This window comes from Rhinopithecus roxellana, chromosome 18, assembly GCF_007565055.1.
Source record: "Rhinopithecus roxellana isolate Shanxi Qingling chromosome 18, ASM756505v1, whole genome shotgun sequence".
Classification (NCBI taxonomy): domain Eukaryota; kingdom Metazoa; phylum Chordata; class Mammalia; order Primates; family Cercopithecidae; genus Rhinopithecus; species Rhinopithecus roxellana.
In genome coordinates, this window is record NC_044566.1 from 92,837,016 (window position 1) to 92,851,736 (window position 14,721).

Consider the following 14,721-nt stretch of genomic DNA (forward strand, 5'->3'; position numbering starts at 1 on the left):
AACCCATCTTTACAAAAAAATACAAAAATTAATCAGGCATGGTGGCACACACCTGTAGTCCTAGCTACTCAGGAGGGTAAGGCAGGAGGATTACTAAAGCCCACGAGATCGAAGCTGCAGTGAGCTGGGATCACACCACTGCACTCCATCCTGGGCAAAAGAGTGAGACCCTGTCTCAAAAAAATAAAAAGTAAACAAAATGTGGCATGTACATATAACAGAAAATTATCCAACCATAAAAAGGGATAAATGGTAGAACATGGATGAACCTTAAAAACACTATTCTGTGTGAAAGAAACCAGACACAAAAGTTCATACGTTGTGATTCTATTTATATAAAATATCCCCAGAATAAGTAAATCCATAAAGACACAAAGTAAATTAATGGTTGTCAAGGACTAGATGGAAAGAAAGTAAGAAGTAAATACTAATAAGTACAGAGTTTCTTTGGGGAGTAATGAAGATGCTCTGAAATTAGATAGTGATTACAGTTACACAACCTTGTAAATACAACAAAAATCACCGAACTGTGCATTTTTAAAGGTTGAATTGTACAGTATTAAAAATTTATCTTTTTCAAAATCTAATCTTTAGTATAAAAATCTGAAATTACCTCCAGGGCCAGGGGGTGGGTGAGAACTGACTTGGAAGGATCATGAGGAAACTCTCCAGGGAAACAGTATGTTCAGCATCTTGGTGGGGTTCCAAGTTACATATATATGCATATGTCAAAATCAATAAATACAGACTTAAGATTTGTTCACATTATATATTGTGTGCAAATTTGGCATCAAAATAACTAAACTGTATACAAATACTGAATTCAATTAATAACACATATGTCGAAGTATTTAATGGGACATATACTGGTTGTGCAATTTACTCTGAAATGCAACAAAAATAAAATGGATTAGTATATGAACAGATGAGTGGTAAAGCAAATCTAGAAAAAGGTTAATAGTGGGATCCTGGTGTTGGGTATACAGGTATAAATTGTAACAATTCTTTCCAAATGCCATATGACTCAAATTTTTCAAAATAAAATATTTGGGGAAAAGTTAATGAATAAAAAAAAATCTGCAAGTCATGAATACTATGCAGAAATTTAGAAAATAGTTACAAGACAGAGAATGACTGGGTGACAGTATTAGAGCATCTTCTCTTGAGACATGATACTTAGGCTAAGATATATATGAAAGACTGCAAGGAGCTATTTATGTGAAGATATCAGTAACAGTCTGCTAGGTCCTGCCATCCCCCTTCACCCTGCAAAAGAAAAAAAAAAAAAAACATTTATCCTAAGGCCCTGAAATTTGTTTTGTTCAAGTAAGCCAATGTGACTGAAGTACGGTAGGCAAAGAAGGGAGTAGTATATAATAAGACTGGAGAGAAAAGCAGGTGTCAAATTATATGGGGATAGTAGTCAGAGTAAAGAATTGTGATTTTTATCTAAGTTCAAAGGAGTCATTACAGAATTTAAAGCAAAAATGGGCTGGGATGAGATGAAATGCGTCTTTGTTGTTTAAAGAGTTTAAATATCTCACTGTCAGCTATGTGAAGCATTTAAGAAATGAAGTAAAGAAACTATTGCCATAGTCCCTGCAAAAGACAAAAGTAGTTTGGAGGAGAGTGGTGGTAATGAAGACAGTGTATATAAGACGAACTGACAATACCTATTGATGTATTTACAATAGGATGATGAGGAAAAGAGGCATCCAGGAAAGACTCTGAGTTTTGGCCTGACTGAAAGGGGTGACATTTATTGAGATGTGGAAATTCTGGGAGAAGTAGGTTTGTAGTATGGTAGACTTGAGGATTAAAAAAAAAAAAATGTTTTTGTTTAAATTGGGCATGATTTGTGACTGTAAGAAAGACAAGCAAAGGAAAAGAATCTGAATAATCTGGAAGTTATTAAAGGACAGGTTTTAGATTCACAATTTATTTTCCTTTAAAGAATCAATTTTGACTTGATTGTATTAAGGACCTTTGGTCCAGTAAAAGGATCAAACTTCAATGGAAATCAAGCTCACAGATTACTGTTGTCTATCATTGAGGTTAAAGACAAACTGAGGATCAATAGCTCTGTATCTCTCAACTTAGATAGGTCAAAGGAAAAAATCAGGAATAAGAATGAGGGAAACCAGGTAGTCCAAAAAACAAATACATACAAGTAACATATTAAGTCTTAACTGTCTCTCACCTCATCAAGGATAGGAGACTGCCTGCTTCTTTAATTCCACATATAACACACTTAAGTACCTTACAGTATTTTACACTAAGTAGTTGCTCAAATTTTAGCTGCCATCCTGTAATCTCACTAGTTTAGACAAAGTATAATAAAAAAATCTGTGGTCTTTGGAGCCAAATAAACCTAAATTTAAACCAGGGTCCACCACTCAATAGTTCTGTGACCTGGAGCAAATTATTTACCTGCCTAATCATTAGTTTCCTTAAATGTAAATGAAAATAATTAAACTCAAGAATTAGCATTAGAAACAACATTTCCAAAATGACTGGCCTAAGGAAGAAATGCTCCATAAACTGGAGCTACCATTACGTAAAAGACACTTAATTCATCCATGCTCAATACAGTGAGTTTCCTACTTTGGCAGCATAGATTCATGGTTCCAGAAGAAAAGCAAAGACATGAGAGAGGAGGAAATCACATAAAACAGGATGAATTTCATTTTCACCACATAACACAGAAAGAATTAAAAGTGAGAACTCTATGAATAGGTATAACACGTGGATAATCAACAACTTACAAATGGATAGGTTCAAAGGTTTGATTATAATTCAGTTGTTTAGAACTAGGAACACATTTTCACATGGAATCATAATCATAGTTAAAATATGATATATCTCAATAAAATCAGTAGTAAAAAACTTAGAAAATATCAAACAACACAGAAAGCCAACAGACTTTAATAAAACATAATTTAATTTATTTTAGAAAGTAGCACTTCAAGGAAAAGATATTATGCAAGGCTTCTGAGGTGATTCAGAAGAGATTTTCAGGGAAATTCCAAAAGCTTTGTAAGAGCTGATGACCCTAGTTCTTTATGGTTTATTTTACCTCAAATTTTATGGTTTTCCTTTCTTTCAGTATAAGCAAAACACCAGTAGTCTTATACTTAATAGCCATGATTGCTATCATTTATTTCACAAGTGAGAGAGAGCAACTGGGGAAGAATTAGAAGAAAGATAGGAAAGAGGTCGGGCGCTTTGGCTCAAGCCTGTAATCCCAGCACTTTGGGAGGCCGAGACGGGCGGATCACGAGGTCAGGAGATTGAGACCATCCTGGTTAACACGGTGAAACCCCATCTCTACTAAAAAATACAAAAAAAACTAGCTGGGCGAGGTGGCGGGCATCCGTAGTCCCAGCTACTTGGGAGGCTGAGGCAGGAGAATGGCGTAAACCCCGGAGGCGGAGCTTGCAGTGAGCTGAGATCCGGCCACTGCACTCCAGCCTGGGCGACAGAACGAGACTCTGTCTCAAAAAAAAGAAGAAAGATAGGAAAGAGAAAGGAGTCAAAGGATGTGCCCAAGTGCAAAGAAAAGAGACTTAGATTAGGTAACCTCAGTAGGAAAAAAATTAAAAAATGAAAAGGAGGTAAAGCACAGCCTTAAAATATTGAGGGAAGCAAGCAAAGTGATGAGAACTGGTTAGAGAGAGGCCCATCATGATGAACTGGTTATCTTAAAGGTCACAGGTTATAACAAAAGCGGAAGATGGCTGCGTGCATTGGCTCATGCCTATAATCCTGGCACTTTGGGAGGCTGAGGTGGGCAGATCACCTAAGGTCAGGAGTTTGAGACCAACCTGGCCAGTATGGTGAAACCCATCTCTACTAAAACTACAAAAAAATTTAGCTGGCATTGTGGTGTGTGCCTGTAATCCCAGCTACTCCAGAGGCGAAGGCAGGAGAATCACCTGAACCCAGGAGGCGGGGGTGGCAGTGAGCAGAGATTGAGCCACTGCACTCCAGCCTGGGAAACAAGAATGAAAACTCTGTCTCAAAAAAAAAAAAAAAAAGAGTGGAAGAAAAGGCATGAAAGCAAGCAAAGCAATCCACAGCCTGCCATTTACACAAAGGGAATACTTGCGAGTCCAAGATTCACCATTCAAAATGTGGCACTGCAGTGTAACTGTAGATTTTCATCTAATCCCTTTATTTCCCCAAATTTCTCTAAATACTATCCTTTTTTACATAGATACTATTATAATAAAAACAGTATTATTATATCCATTGAGGTTGATTGATAATAATGTCTAACCTAGAACTAGAAAAAGGGCTTTTTAAATGTAAAGATGTCTGATAGGATGAAATTAAACTATTTTAGAAAACTATCCTCAAAAGCCAGTAGGTATATTACATGCCTCTTAGGCAATGAGGAACACCAGTGATTTCAAACGGTGGACAGAAACTTTCCATTTTTCTCAATAAAGAAACCACAGAATCAGTTACATAGAGTCCAATTTATTTAGCAGTTGAGCAAATGTTCCTATGAAGTACTGAAATGCTTTGTGAAACATTAATGATTCTGAAAAAAAATAACGAAGAGATGAGGTGGTCAGATAAAATAAGATTTTCTATGGTCTGGTCTTAAATCCAGGACCTATATCAATAAGATAGATTTTTGCAAAGCAAACAACAAAACACACTTAATGATGAGCAAAGCCCAAATAATTTAGACAGAACCAACTATAAACAAGGATGCAACAAGACAAACTGCTTTTCAGATCACTAAAGACCTGCTAAGTTAGACTGTCCCATTTGCAAAGAACACGCTTATTAGTACAAGTGATCACTTCCAGATCAATAAGATATTTCTACATATCACAACTACATGAACTTTGCCAAATCAAATGCTCTCTAGAGGCAGAAAATAGATCTAAATAATCTTAATGAGAAAACAGGCCTATAGAAATGTTTGTGTGGCACGATGAGATGCTTGGACTGAGGAGTGCAGGAATGCTGAGAAGATGCTGCGATCCCTGACTGCAAGCATTGCCTAATTTCTCTCATCTCTGTACACATTTCTGTCAAATATATACAATTACTGATTTGATTATGAAACCTGCAAAGTTATTTAACAATATTGTTAATCCATGATAATAGCACGCCCTTAAACATTTTCTCAATTAGCAGATACCAAAAATAGTTCTCATGACCGCCAAGAATATTTTTAAAATTAAAAAGTTGCAAGTCGGGCGCGGTGGCTCACACCTGCAATCCCAGCACTTTGGGAGACTGAGGCAGGTGGATCGCCTGCAGTCAGGAGTTCGAGACCAGCCTGGCCAACATAGTGAAACCCCGTCTCTACCAAAAATACAAAAAATTAGCTGGGCGTGATGGCGGGCACCTGTAATCCCAGCTACTAGGGAGGCTGAGGCAGGAGAATCACTTGAACCCAGGAGGTGGAGGTTGCAGTGCGCCACGAACGCGCCATTGCACTCCAGCCTGGGCAACAAGAGCGAAACTCCATCTTAAAAAAAAAGAAAAGAAAAGAAAAGAAATTAAAAAGCTGGGAAACACTGCCCCAAATACAAGTACATGTAAAACAGCCATTAAAACTCCTCCAGTCTACCTTTTATTGCAATTTAGAACATTCAGTTCTAATTTCCCACATCTATTTTATCTTTCCTGTTTAGCAAGATTAAGTTGATACCTAACATCTTAGAAAAAGGCAAAAACTTAACGAACTATGTCTAATATGGTATCTTCATTTTAATCCAAATGGTCTTAATTTTAACAAACCACATTCAACTATGTACATATAAATTGACATTAAACTTATATCCAATCTTTAGAATTCTTAAGACAATTCCTTCTTCGAATTAGCCTGTGATTTCATCTTACAAAAGAGCTATGTATAGCTAAAGTCAAATTACTCTTTAAAGTCTCCTTTAATAATAGAATTTGGTAATTCAACTGATAAATCCTTCCAGAGCAACAAGTAATCAAAATCTAAAACTATTAAAGTATTATTTGCTCTATGGGAATTACTTATTACCTGTTGACTCAACCATATCTGCTGAAAGACACAGTAACCCTACCAAAGTTAATTTAAGGACTTACCAATTTCCCTTGCAATTCTGACAGCTTCTTCTGCATCCTGTAAAAGCAGGAAATGAGACTCAACATTAATCCCATGAGGCATTGCACAATGTCTTTAGGGCAGTCATATATTGCACTACTGTCTCCTCCGATTCATTTAATGTTCAATTTTACAACCTTCTAACCCTTTTCATTCAGAGAAATGTAAAATTAATACCATAAGTGGAATGTAAATTCTACCTCATCATTATTATATTAAGAAACTCAAAGCAGTTGAAATGAGCTGGCAGGAAGCACTACCAGAATTGCCAATGATTTGGTGCAGTTGCCGGAATTTAATGGCAGAATTTAGATGTTTACAATCAATACTGAATCATAAATCAGGTCATTAAAGCTTGTCCGCAGCCAGCTTGTTTCTGTCCAATATTATGCGTCATGTTTTCCTAGATTCTGTCAGCAGGGGGAGTTGATTCTCTATTGTTTGGGAGTAGTTGATCGATTTTCCAGAAATATAAAAGTTAATTTCCAGTACCTACAGTAATTACAAATTGTTCCAAAAAATCCCTTTGGCAATCTGCATTACCTTTTCTGTTCTATTGTTTCTTTCGTCTAATTGTATCTTGTTACATAAATTAAAACTTTAATTTCAATGAACCAACTATTGGAGAAAAAACTCCAAAAAGCAAAAGAAAGAAAACGCCTCCCTAAACAGTAAAAGGTAAGAGTTTATCCATTTAAGGATTGGTTATTGCTAAATATTAACCAATGCCACTTCTGCCTCTAAGAAACGGAAAAGACAAAAACTTCCCTTGAATCTAAGTAATTTCACTGATCATTAACCTTCACCTAACACATCCAACACAGGACAATGCTGAATCATTTCCCCAAATAACAATAAAGATAACGTTGAAATCTAAGCCTCCTTCGTGTGTGTGTGTGTGTGTGTGTGTGTGTGTGTGTGTGTGTAATTCAGTGACACAAACTAAACTATCACAACAACTGACAATATTGTTTTGAAACCACAGCTGGTGTGACTGAATTTTTAGAAAATGACTAAAATGCTGAAGTGAAGCCCAGTGTTTTTTAAGCTTTTAAGCTAAAACATTTAAAATGTAGAGCAACCATGTCAGAATCCTCCAAGAAAGGGGGGAGAAAGGGGATGTTTATAACTGGTTCACTTATGTCTAATAAAAAAAAATCTTCCTTAAAGGTCTTCAGTACCTAATAACATCTCCTGAATAAGGAGGTTGGCAGGGGAAGTTGTCAGAAAAATTTAATTTCCTTTCATTAGCCAGTCTGCTCCACAAATAGGTGCTTGTTAAGTTCAAAGCGGTCCTGAAAGCGACATCAGTTTTAAGTTGTTTTTTGTTTTTTTTTTTTTTTTTTACTCCAAGCAGTCACATCTGCTAATGAGATTTTCCAAATAACAATTGTTTTCAAGTCAGAGATAAATCTATACCTCCCACCCTATCCTTCCAAAATCAAGGTTTACTGCTTTATTACACCTTGCTGTTTTCGCTGACCCTACATTCTCCAAATTTTAGCTTAAAGGGATGAAAATCCATGAAAAGGGTCATTTAAGAATGTTAGTGGTTTCCACACATTGAGTTGGAAGGTTCTTTGTTCCAGCCAGTGACAGTTATTGGAGAATACTTCCCCTTAACAGCCTCTCTGTCAGGAAGTGTTAAACCTGCCAAATGTGAACAATTAGTGCCTCTTGAACAAAATACAGGAAGAGTGATGGCTGATGAAGACTGGATTATAATAAACCTAGAAGAAAACTTTTAACATTTCTTTCCAATGTGATGAGAGAAAATAAACTGCTATCTAAAAAGTTCATCACTTGAGAGAACAGGCAAATTTTAAAAGGTAATTCAAAAATTCATCAGTCATATTTTGTCACTTATTTTCATATACATGTTATAGCTGTGTGTCGATATATAAAGCCATATCTATATCTGACACGGCAAACTAAAAATTCCACTGCCACAAATCCAATACTTCTGTAGAATGCCACAAAGCAATCTTATCTTGCAACTTAACAGTATGCTTAAGTTTTCTTACTATGAAAATCAAATTCTACTAAATGAACTTTCAAATAAAATCAAGCTGCCTTAAAAATTAACTTTTCACTTGTCACTCATTCATCCAAAAATTCTTTACTGAGGGTCTATTATGCAGTGGACATTAAAAGCTCTATTACTGGTTCAATAATAAACTACTAAATATTATGCATTCAGCTCCAATATGGTCTTTCTGAACAAAGTTTCATTATCAGGCTCTACAAAATTACTTTTGAAAAGATAAAAAAAGAAAGCCCTATATAGCTCCAAATTCAATGACACTAAGTGACATCACTGTAAAAGTTGCCTATAACACATCATAAGTTTAAAAAAATTTTAATCAAACTCTGAATCAACTAAAAAAGGCCAACAATCATCACCAAAAACTGGGCCAAAGATGAAACTAAAAGCTCTTCACATAAAAACACATCCCAAAGGAAAATATCTATGCTCAGCCTTGGTCATAATCACAGAAACACAAATTAAAACAATGAGATCTCACTTTTCATCCAGCAAATTAAAATCTGATAATGGCCAGGATGACAAAGGTAAATACTTCTTATATTACCGGTATCGCAGAAAATGGTATAATCTTTTTTTAAAAGAAACTGCCAGTATTTATCAAAAGTTTGAGGACATGTTATCTTTTGTTCTAAAATTTTACTCCTGGGAAGTCATCCTACAGACATACCCACATGCATGGACACAGACCTTCAAAGAAATTCATTATTTTGAATTCGTTGGTGGTGCTTTAATAAGAAAAAAAATCTGAAAAACAATTTAATAAGCCTTCAATAAGGGACTAGTACATCCATAAGATGAAATATTAGCCTTTAGAAAGAATGCAGTTGATCTATATGTTCTTATTCAACCACTTATACATTAATTCAATAACTATCTGCCCAGCAACACTACATGAAATACATTTTCTGTCCTCAAGGAGCTTATTACAAACTAATGAGAGAAACAGAAAATAAACAAATCAACTGATAACTAAAATAAATGTTACACAGAAACAAAGAGTATTGAGGCAAGAAAACCAGGGAGAGCTTGTTTCAGACAGGCTGCTCAGACAGGGCCTTCTGGAGTGAAATTTTAAACCTAAGGATAAAGAAATCTAGCCAGGCCAAGCACAGTGGCTCACACCTGTAATCCCAGCACTTTGGGAGGCCAAGATGGGAGGATCACTTGAGGGGACGAGTTTGAGACTAGCCTGGGTAACATGGCAAGATCCCTATCTCCACAAAAAATACAAAAATTACTGGGTGTGGTTGTGGGACCTGTAGTCCCAGCTACTTGGGAGGCTGAGGCAGGAGGACTGCATGAGCCCAGGAGGTCAGGGCTGCAGTGAGCCATGATGGCAACACTGTACTCCTGCCTGGGAAATAAAGTGAGACTCTGTCTCTAAAACCACACACACACACACACACACACACACACACACACACAGCTAGCTACCATGAAAAGATCAGGCAGAAAAGTTACTAGACAGAGGGAACTGCACATACAAAAATCCTAGATGAGGAAGCAATTTAATAGGGAAAGAATATCAGTCAGCTAAAGTTGAAACACAGTAAGGAAGCAGCAGCAAAGCACAACATAAGGAGCATGGACAGCATGGCCCTGTTCTGGCCAGGCCTTATGGAATTTGGTACGTGGTCCGAGATGCCTTGGTTCCATACAAGGCAATGATGAATGACAATTAAGTTTTAAGAGAGTAACTCTTACACTGTAAAAATAAGCAAAATAAAGTATATACTGGGGGCAGGGGTAGCAAGTTGGAGTACATAGAGTATGACCTTACCTACGTTAAGACAGAAATACACATTTGAATGCACAGGAAAGTTTATGCTTTGGACAGCTACCAAAACCAAGTTACTAATCAAAAGTAGGATGGACAGCCAGGCATGGTAACTCAGGCCTATAATCTCAGCTACTCAGGAGGCCCAGGCAGGAAGATCGCTTGAGCCCAGGAGTTCTGTATCAACCTGAGCAACACTTGCAAGACCTTGTCTATATTTAAAAAAAAAAAAAAAATTAAATTTAAAAAGTAGGATTAAAAGTAGTAGGAAAGGGGAAATTAAAATTGTATGCTCTTACGTACATGTTGAACTTTTTTACCATAAGAATCATAATTACATACTTCATATTTTCATAGTTTAAAAATTAAGTCAGCCATGTCTGAAGTTGTTTTTCAAATTATTAATGATTTTGAGAACATATTTAATGTTATTAAAACAAACTAGGAGTCCCCAAAATCCACTTAAGCTTTTCATGACATCCCATAGCCTCAAAACCAAGGTTGAACTCCCTAGGCTGGCTTCAATACTTGAAGCTGTCTGCCCAGGCACGAGTCTCAGCCCCACCCCTGTTCATCCTGCACCTCACCCTGCCACCAAGGCTCAGGCAGGCTCCCCAGCCTCGCACGGCCTTCTCAGTTCAGCCAGGCTCAGCCAGAAACTCTCTCCCCTTTTACTTCCTTTCACCAAACCAGCTCTTATTACAATAGGCCCAATTATGGGCCCTGAAAACACAGAACAGAACAAGAAAGGCATCATCTTAGCCAACAGGTAATTTACAGGCTGGTAGAAAAGACAAACCTTAAATACAGCCACACAGCAGCTAAGGAATGATTATGGGGTGCATGTTATGTATAAGTTGTAAAGGGGGCATGTGACAACAGGGGATCTCTAATCCAAAAATGGATTCCTGAAAACTTTCTCAGGCGTGGTGACTGAAAGGAGACCTAAGAAATAAAACCGTCGTGAAAAACAGAGTGTCTAGGACCTGAAGAGAGAGGCTGGGGGTAAGCAGGGCCTCACAGTCACATGAAAGAGACTGAACTGCAACCTCAGAGCAAGGAAATGAAGGACTCGCTCTGGTTGCAGGCTGCAGAATTCTGGCATAGCATCTGCTTACTTATCTTGTGCACTGTCCACCCTCTGCAACTCCCTAGCTCGATGTAAGCTCCATAAGGACAGAAACCTCTGTCCAGCTGTTTCAAGTTAGGTATTTAAAATCCCGAGCACAGTGCCTGGCACAGGCGTTATTCAATCAACAGTGTTGGAAGAATAAATGAATGAATGAGCAAACAAATGAACACTTTGAGAGGCAAGAGGGATCTAAGAGACAGGCTGGGAGGCAGTAGTCTGGGTGAGAGGAAAATAACCATTTCCTCCCAGAGTTCAGGGTGGCATGCTTCCAATTTCAGCTAATGCCACGTTCTTTCTTTTTCTTTGAGGTGGAGTCTCTGTCACCCAGGCTGGAGTGCAGCGGCACAATCTCCACTCACTGCAACCTTTGCCTCCTGAGTTCAAGTAATTCTCTTGCCTTAGCCTCCTAAGTAGCTGGGACTACAGGCGCACACCACCACACCCAGCTAATTTTTGTATTTTAAGGAGAGACAGGGTTTCACCATTTTGACCAGACTGATCTCGAACTCCTGACCTCAGGTGATCCGCCCACCTCAGCCTCCCAAAGTGCTGGGATTACAGCCATGAACCACCATGCCCAGCCTGCCACTTTCTTTAGGGTGCCTTTCCAGTCCTCCCACACCTAGCTAGGTATCATCACTGTGTGATCACATATACCACGCCTTGCAATTATGACAGCCCTTGTCACACTTAACCTTCGTGAGGGCAACAACTAGCTGTCTTACTCTACTAAATCCCCAGAGTTTAGCAAATTCACGCAATCAACACATTATTTCTCCCATGAATACACAACTATCTACATCAGCTTCCATAAAAGTAAGTCTGTTAGGAGAAGACACAATCTCATAAATGCCAACAGAACTATTTATCTCCAGAGCAGCAGTTTTGTAAATGAGTTAACTGACATCCAAAGGCAGGAGTTCAGGGCAGGGACTCAAGAACCAAACAGACTTCTGTTAGAAATGCTTGTTCCCTGGTGCCGTAAAGAAATAGCACTTGAACATAAATTTAATTTCCTCAGCAAGGTCATTTGTACTTTCTGCAGAAAGGGTACACTTGCCAGCAGTTCTGCCATGTGAGTACACTGAACAATGGAGACAGGGTCATTTATAACCTGAGGCGTCCACCCCACTGCTGTGTCCAGTTTCCATTGGCTGGAACGGGACCTCACATTCTGTATTTGTCCTGACTGGCTAGCAACGTAGAACTTTGTAAAAGAGGCAAAGGCACAGGAGAACAAAGGAAGGAGGAAGTATCTTGTGGAATGCTGAGAAAGGTAAAAACAGCTTCAAATAAGGAAGAGGAACAGGCTATGACTTAATGCTTGCTTGGACCAGTATAAGCATGCCAGGGTAAATATTTAGGCTACATTGTGGGAGCTAAGAACATAAAGTACATTGATTTCTTTATTACAGCTAGCAGATATTTAAGAATCTTAGCACAGGCCTTTGAATCAATTTTGCTTCTAAGAGAAGTTACTATTTATTCCCAATCAGATGCAAAGGAAAGTCTTTGAAGAGGAACCTCTACTTTACTTTTTACATTTCGGTTTTGCTTCAGTTTAAAACAAGGTGCACTCAATGAAATACTGTTGGCATTGGGCAAAACCAAGCCTGATATTCTCGGAATTCTCAGTCCAGCACTTCTTCCACCACATCATGCAACTTCCACAGTTTGAATTTTAGGTTTCATAAAACCTGCTCTTCTAAAAAATATAGTTCTACTCCACAATTTTTAAGTAAAGTGTTGCATTAGGGAAAAAAAATCAAATTCTACATGGCAGTAAGTTTTCAAATTGAAAAGCCACAAGTTTAAGTTATAATACAAAACAATAGAAAGCAGCTCATTTCAATGTACAGATACCAAACTTTATTTCATAAAAATGTAAAAGGTTAAACTTTATTTTACTAAACATACTTTGTGCTTTTTTCTTTCTTTTTTTTTTTTTTTTTTGAGACAAAGAGAGAGTCTTGCTGTGTCGCCCAGGCTGGAGTGCAATGGAGCGCTCTCCGCTCATTGCAACCTCCACCTCCTGGGTTCAAACGTTTCTCCCGCCTCAGCCTCCCAAGTAGCTGGGATTACAGGTGCACACCACCACGCATGACTAATTTTTTTTTTTGTATTTTTAGTAGAGACAGGGTTTCACCATGTTGGCAGGCTGGTTTTGAACTCCTGACCTCAAGTGATCCTCCCACCTCAGCCCCCCAAAGTGCTAGGATTACAGGCGTGAGCCACTGCACCCAGCCTTTGTTCTTTATTTATATAAAATAATTATATTTTAAACAAAACAACATTATCTCTTCACAAATGCACCTTGGTAATATTTGAAGAAAAAGTGGAGTTGATTATGCTTAACACTCTTTAGAATATTCTTAAGACAGCCCTCACATCTATAAATTACATGACACACAATACATGAAACTATGAAAGAGCTTAGAACAATAGATTCTGTTAACATAATGTTCAATAATATCCTATAATTTATTAAAAGAAAATTTCTGACACATTACATAATAATCATCCCCAAAATGGAAGAAAAGTCAAATATGCCAGGTGTGGTGGCTCACGCCTATAATCCCAACACTTTGGGAGGCTGAGGCGGGCGGATCACGAGGTCAGAAGTTGGAGACCAGCCTGGCCAACATGGTGAAACCCCGTCTTTACTAAAAATACAAAAATTAGCCAGGCGTGGTGGCATGCGCCTGTAATCCCAGCTACTCTGGGGGCTGAGGCAGAGGAACTGATTGAACCTGGGAGGCAGAAGTTGCGGTGAGCTGAGATGGCACCACTGCACTCCAGCTTGGGTGACAAAGCAAGACCCTGTCTGGGGGGGAAAAAAAGTCAAATATAAAACTTTCAGCAGAAGTGATAAAACAAATTTGATGCTATTCATTTTCCCTTAAATATTTTCATTTGAGTGTTTAGAATAGTTTTATTTTCATATCACAAGTAATACAATTGAGAAAACAAAGAAAAGTACACACAAAAATTAAAAATATGTCAGCAAAAATGCTCAGATGATCGTATTCCTGATGGTTTCCAATCAGGAGGTAGGAAAAAAAGAAGAGTCCAATGATATCATTTTATTCTATTCTTCTAAGTGATAAACATCCCCGTGGTCCATTCTTTCTGTAATCCCAGCTTGTCCTGAGGGAAGGCACACTCAGGTTCCGAAGCTACTTAACTCTTTTGAGCACCGATGGGGAAAGAGTTACAGGAAAGGACTAAGAATATAATATGCCAAAAGAACGGCTTAAGAAATGGAAAAGAGAACGAAACCAAGCGAATCAGTACCCATTTCTTTTATTCCTCTTATTCCTCTATTACAAAACAACTCACATTAAGTGGGCTCTATTATCCAACCCAAGAATAATAACAGTAAAAAGTCCTATTTTACTGTGACTATGATAGGAGTGTGGATGATGCTACAAAAACCAACTAAATAGTAGGAAAAACTAACCAGAAAAAAACATGAAAAGAGCTAACAAAAATCTGGTGCCTTTTCTGCAAGCATTTATTTGTTAATACCTAGAACACGACCTGCGGGGCAACCAAGCCTAGTAGTTAAGAGCTCAGGCGTTGGCCTGGCACCACGGCTCACGTCTGTAACCCCAGCACTTTGGGAGGCAGAGGTGGGTGGATCACCTGAGGTCAGGAATTCA

General features: G+C 38.0%; 1 protein-coding gene across 3 annotated transcripts in view; it reads right to left on the reverse strand.

The window, feature by feature from the left end:
• PCCA (propionyl-CoA carboxylase subunit alpha) overlaps window positions 1-14,721 on the reverse strand; it is a 450,132-nt gene that overhangs the window by 295,525 nt on the left and 139,886 nt on the right. For all 3 annotated transcript variants that reach the window (XM_030921949.1, XM_030921950.1, XM_010368513.2), the window contains exon 8: window positions 6,085-6,121. In XM_030921949.1, the coding sequence (XP_030777809.1) occupies window positions 6,085-6,121 (37 nt within the window). The remainder of the gene's footprint in view (window positions 1-6,084; window positions 6,122-14,721) is intronic.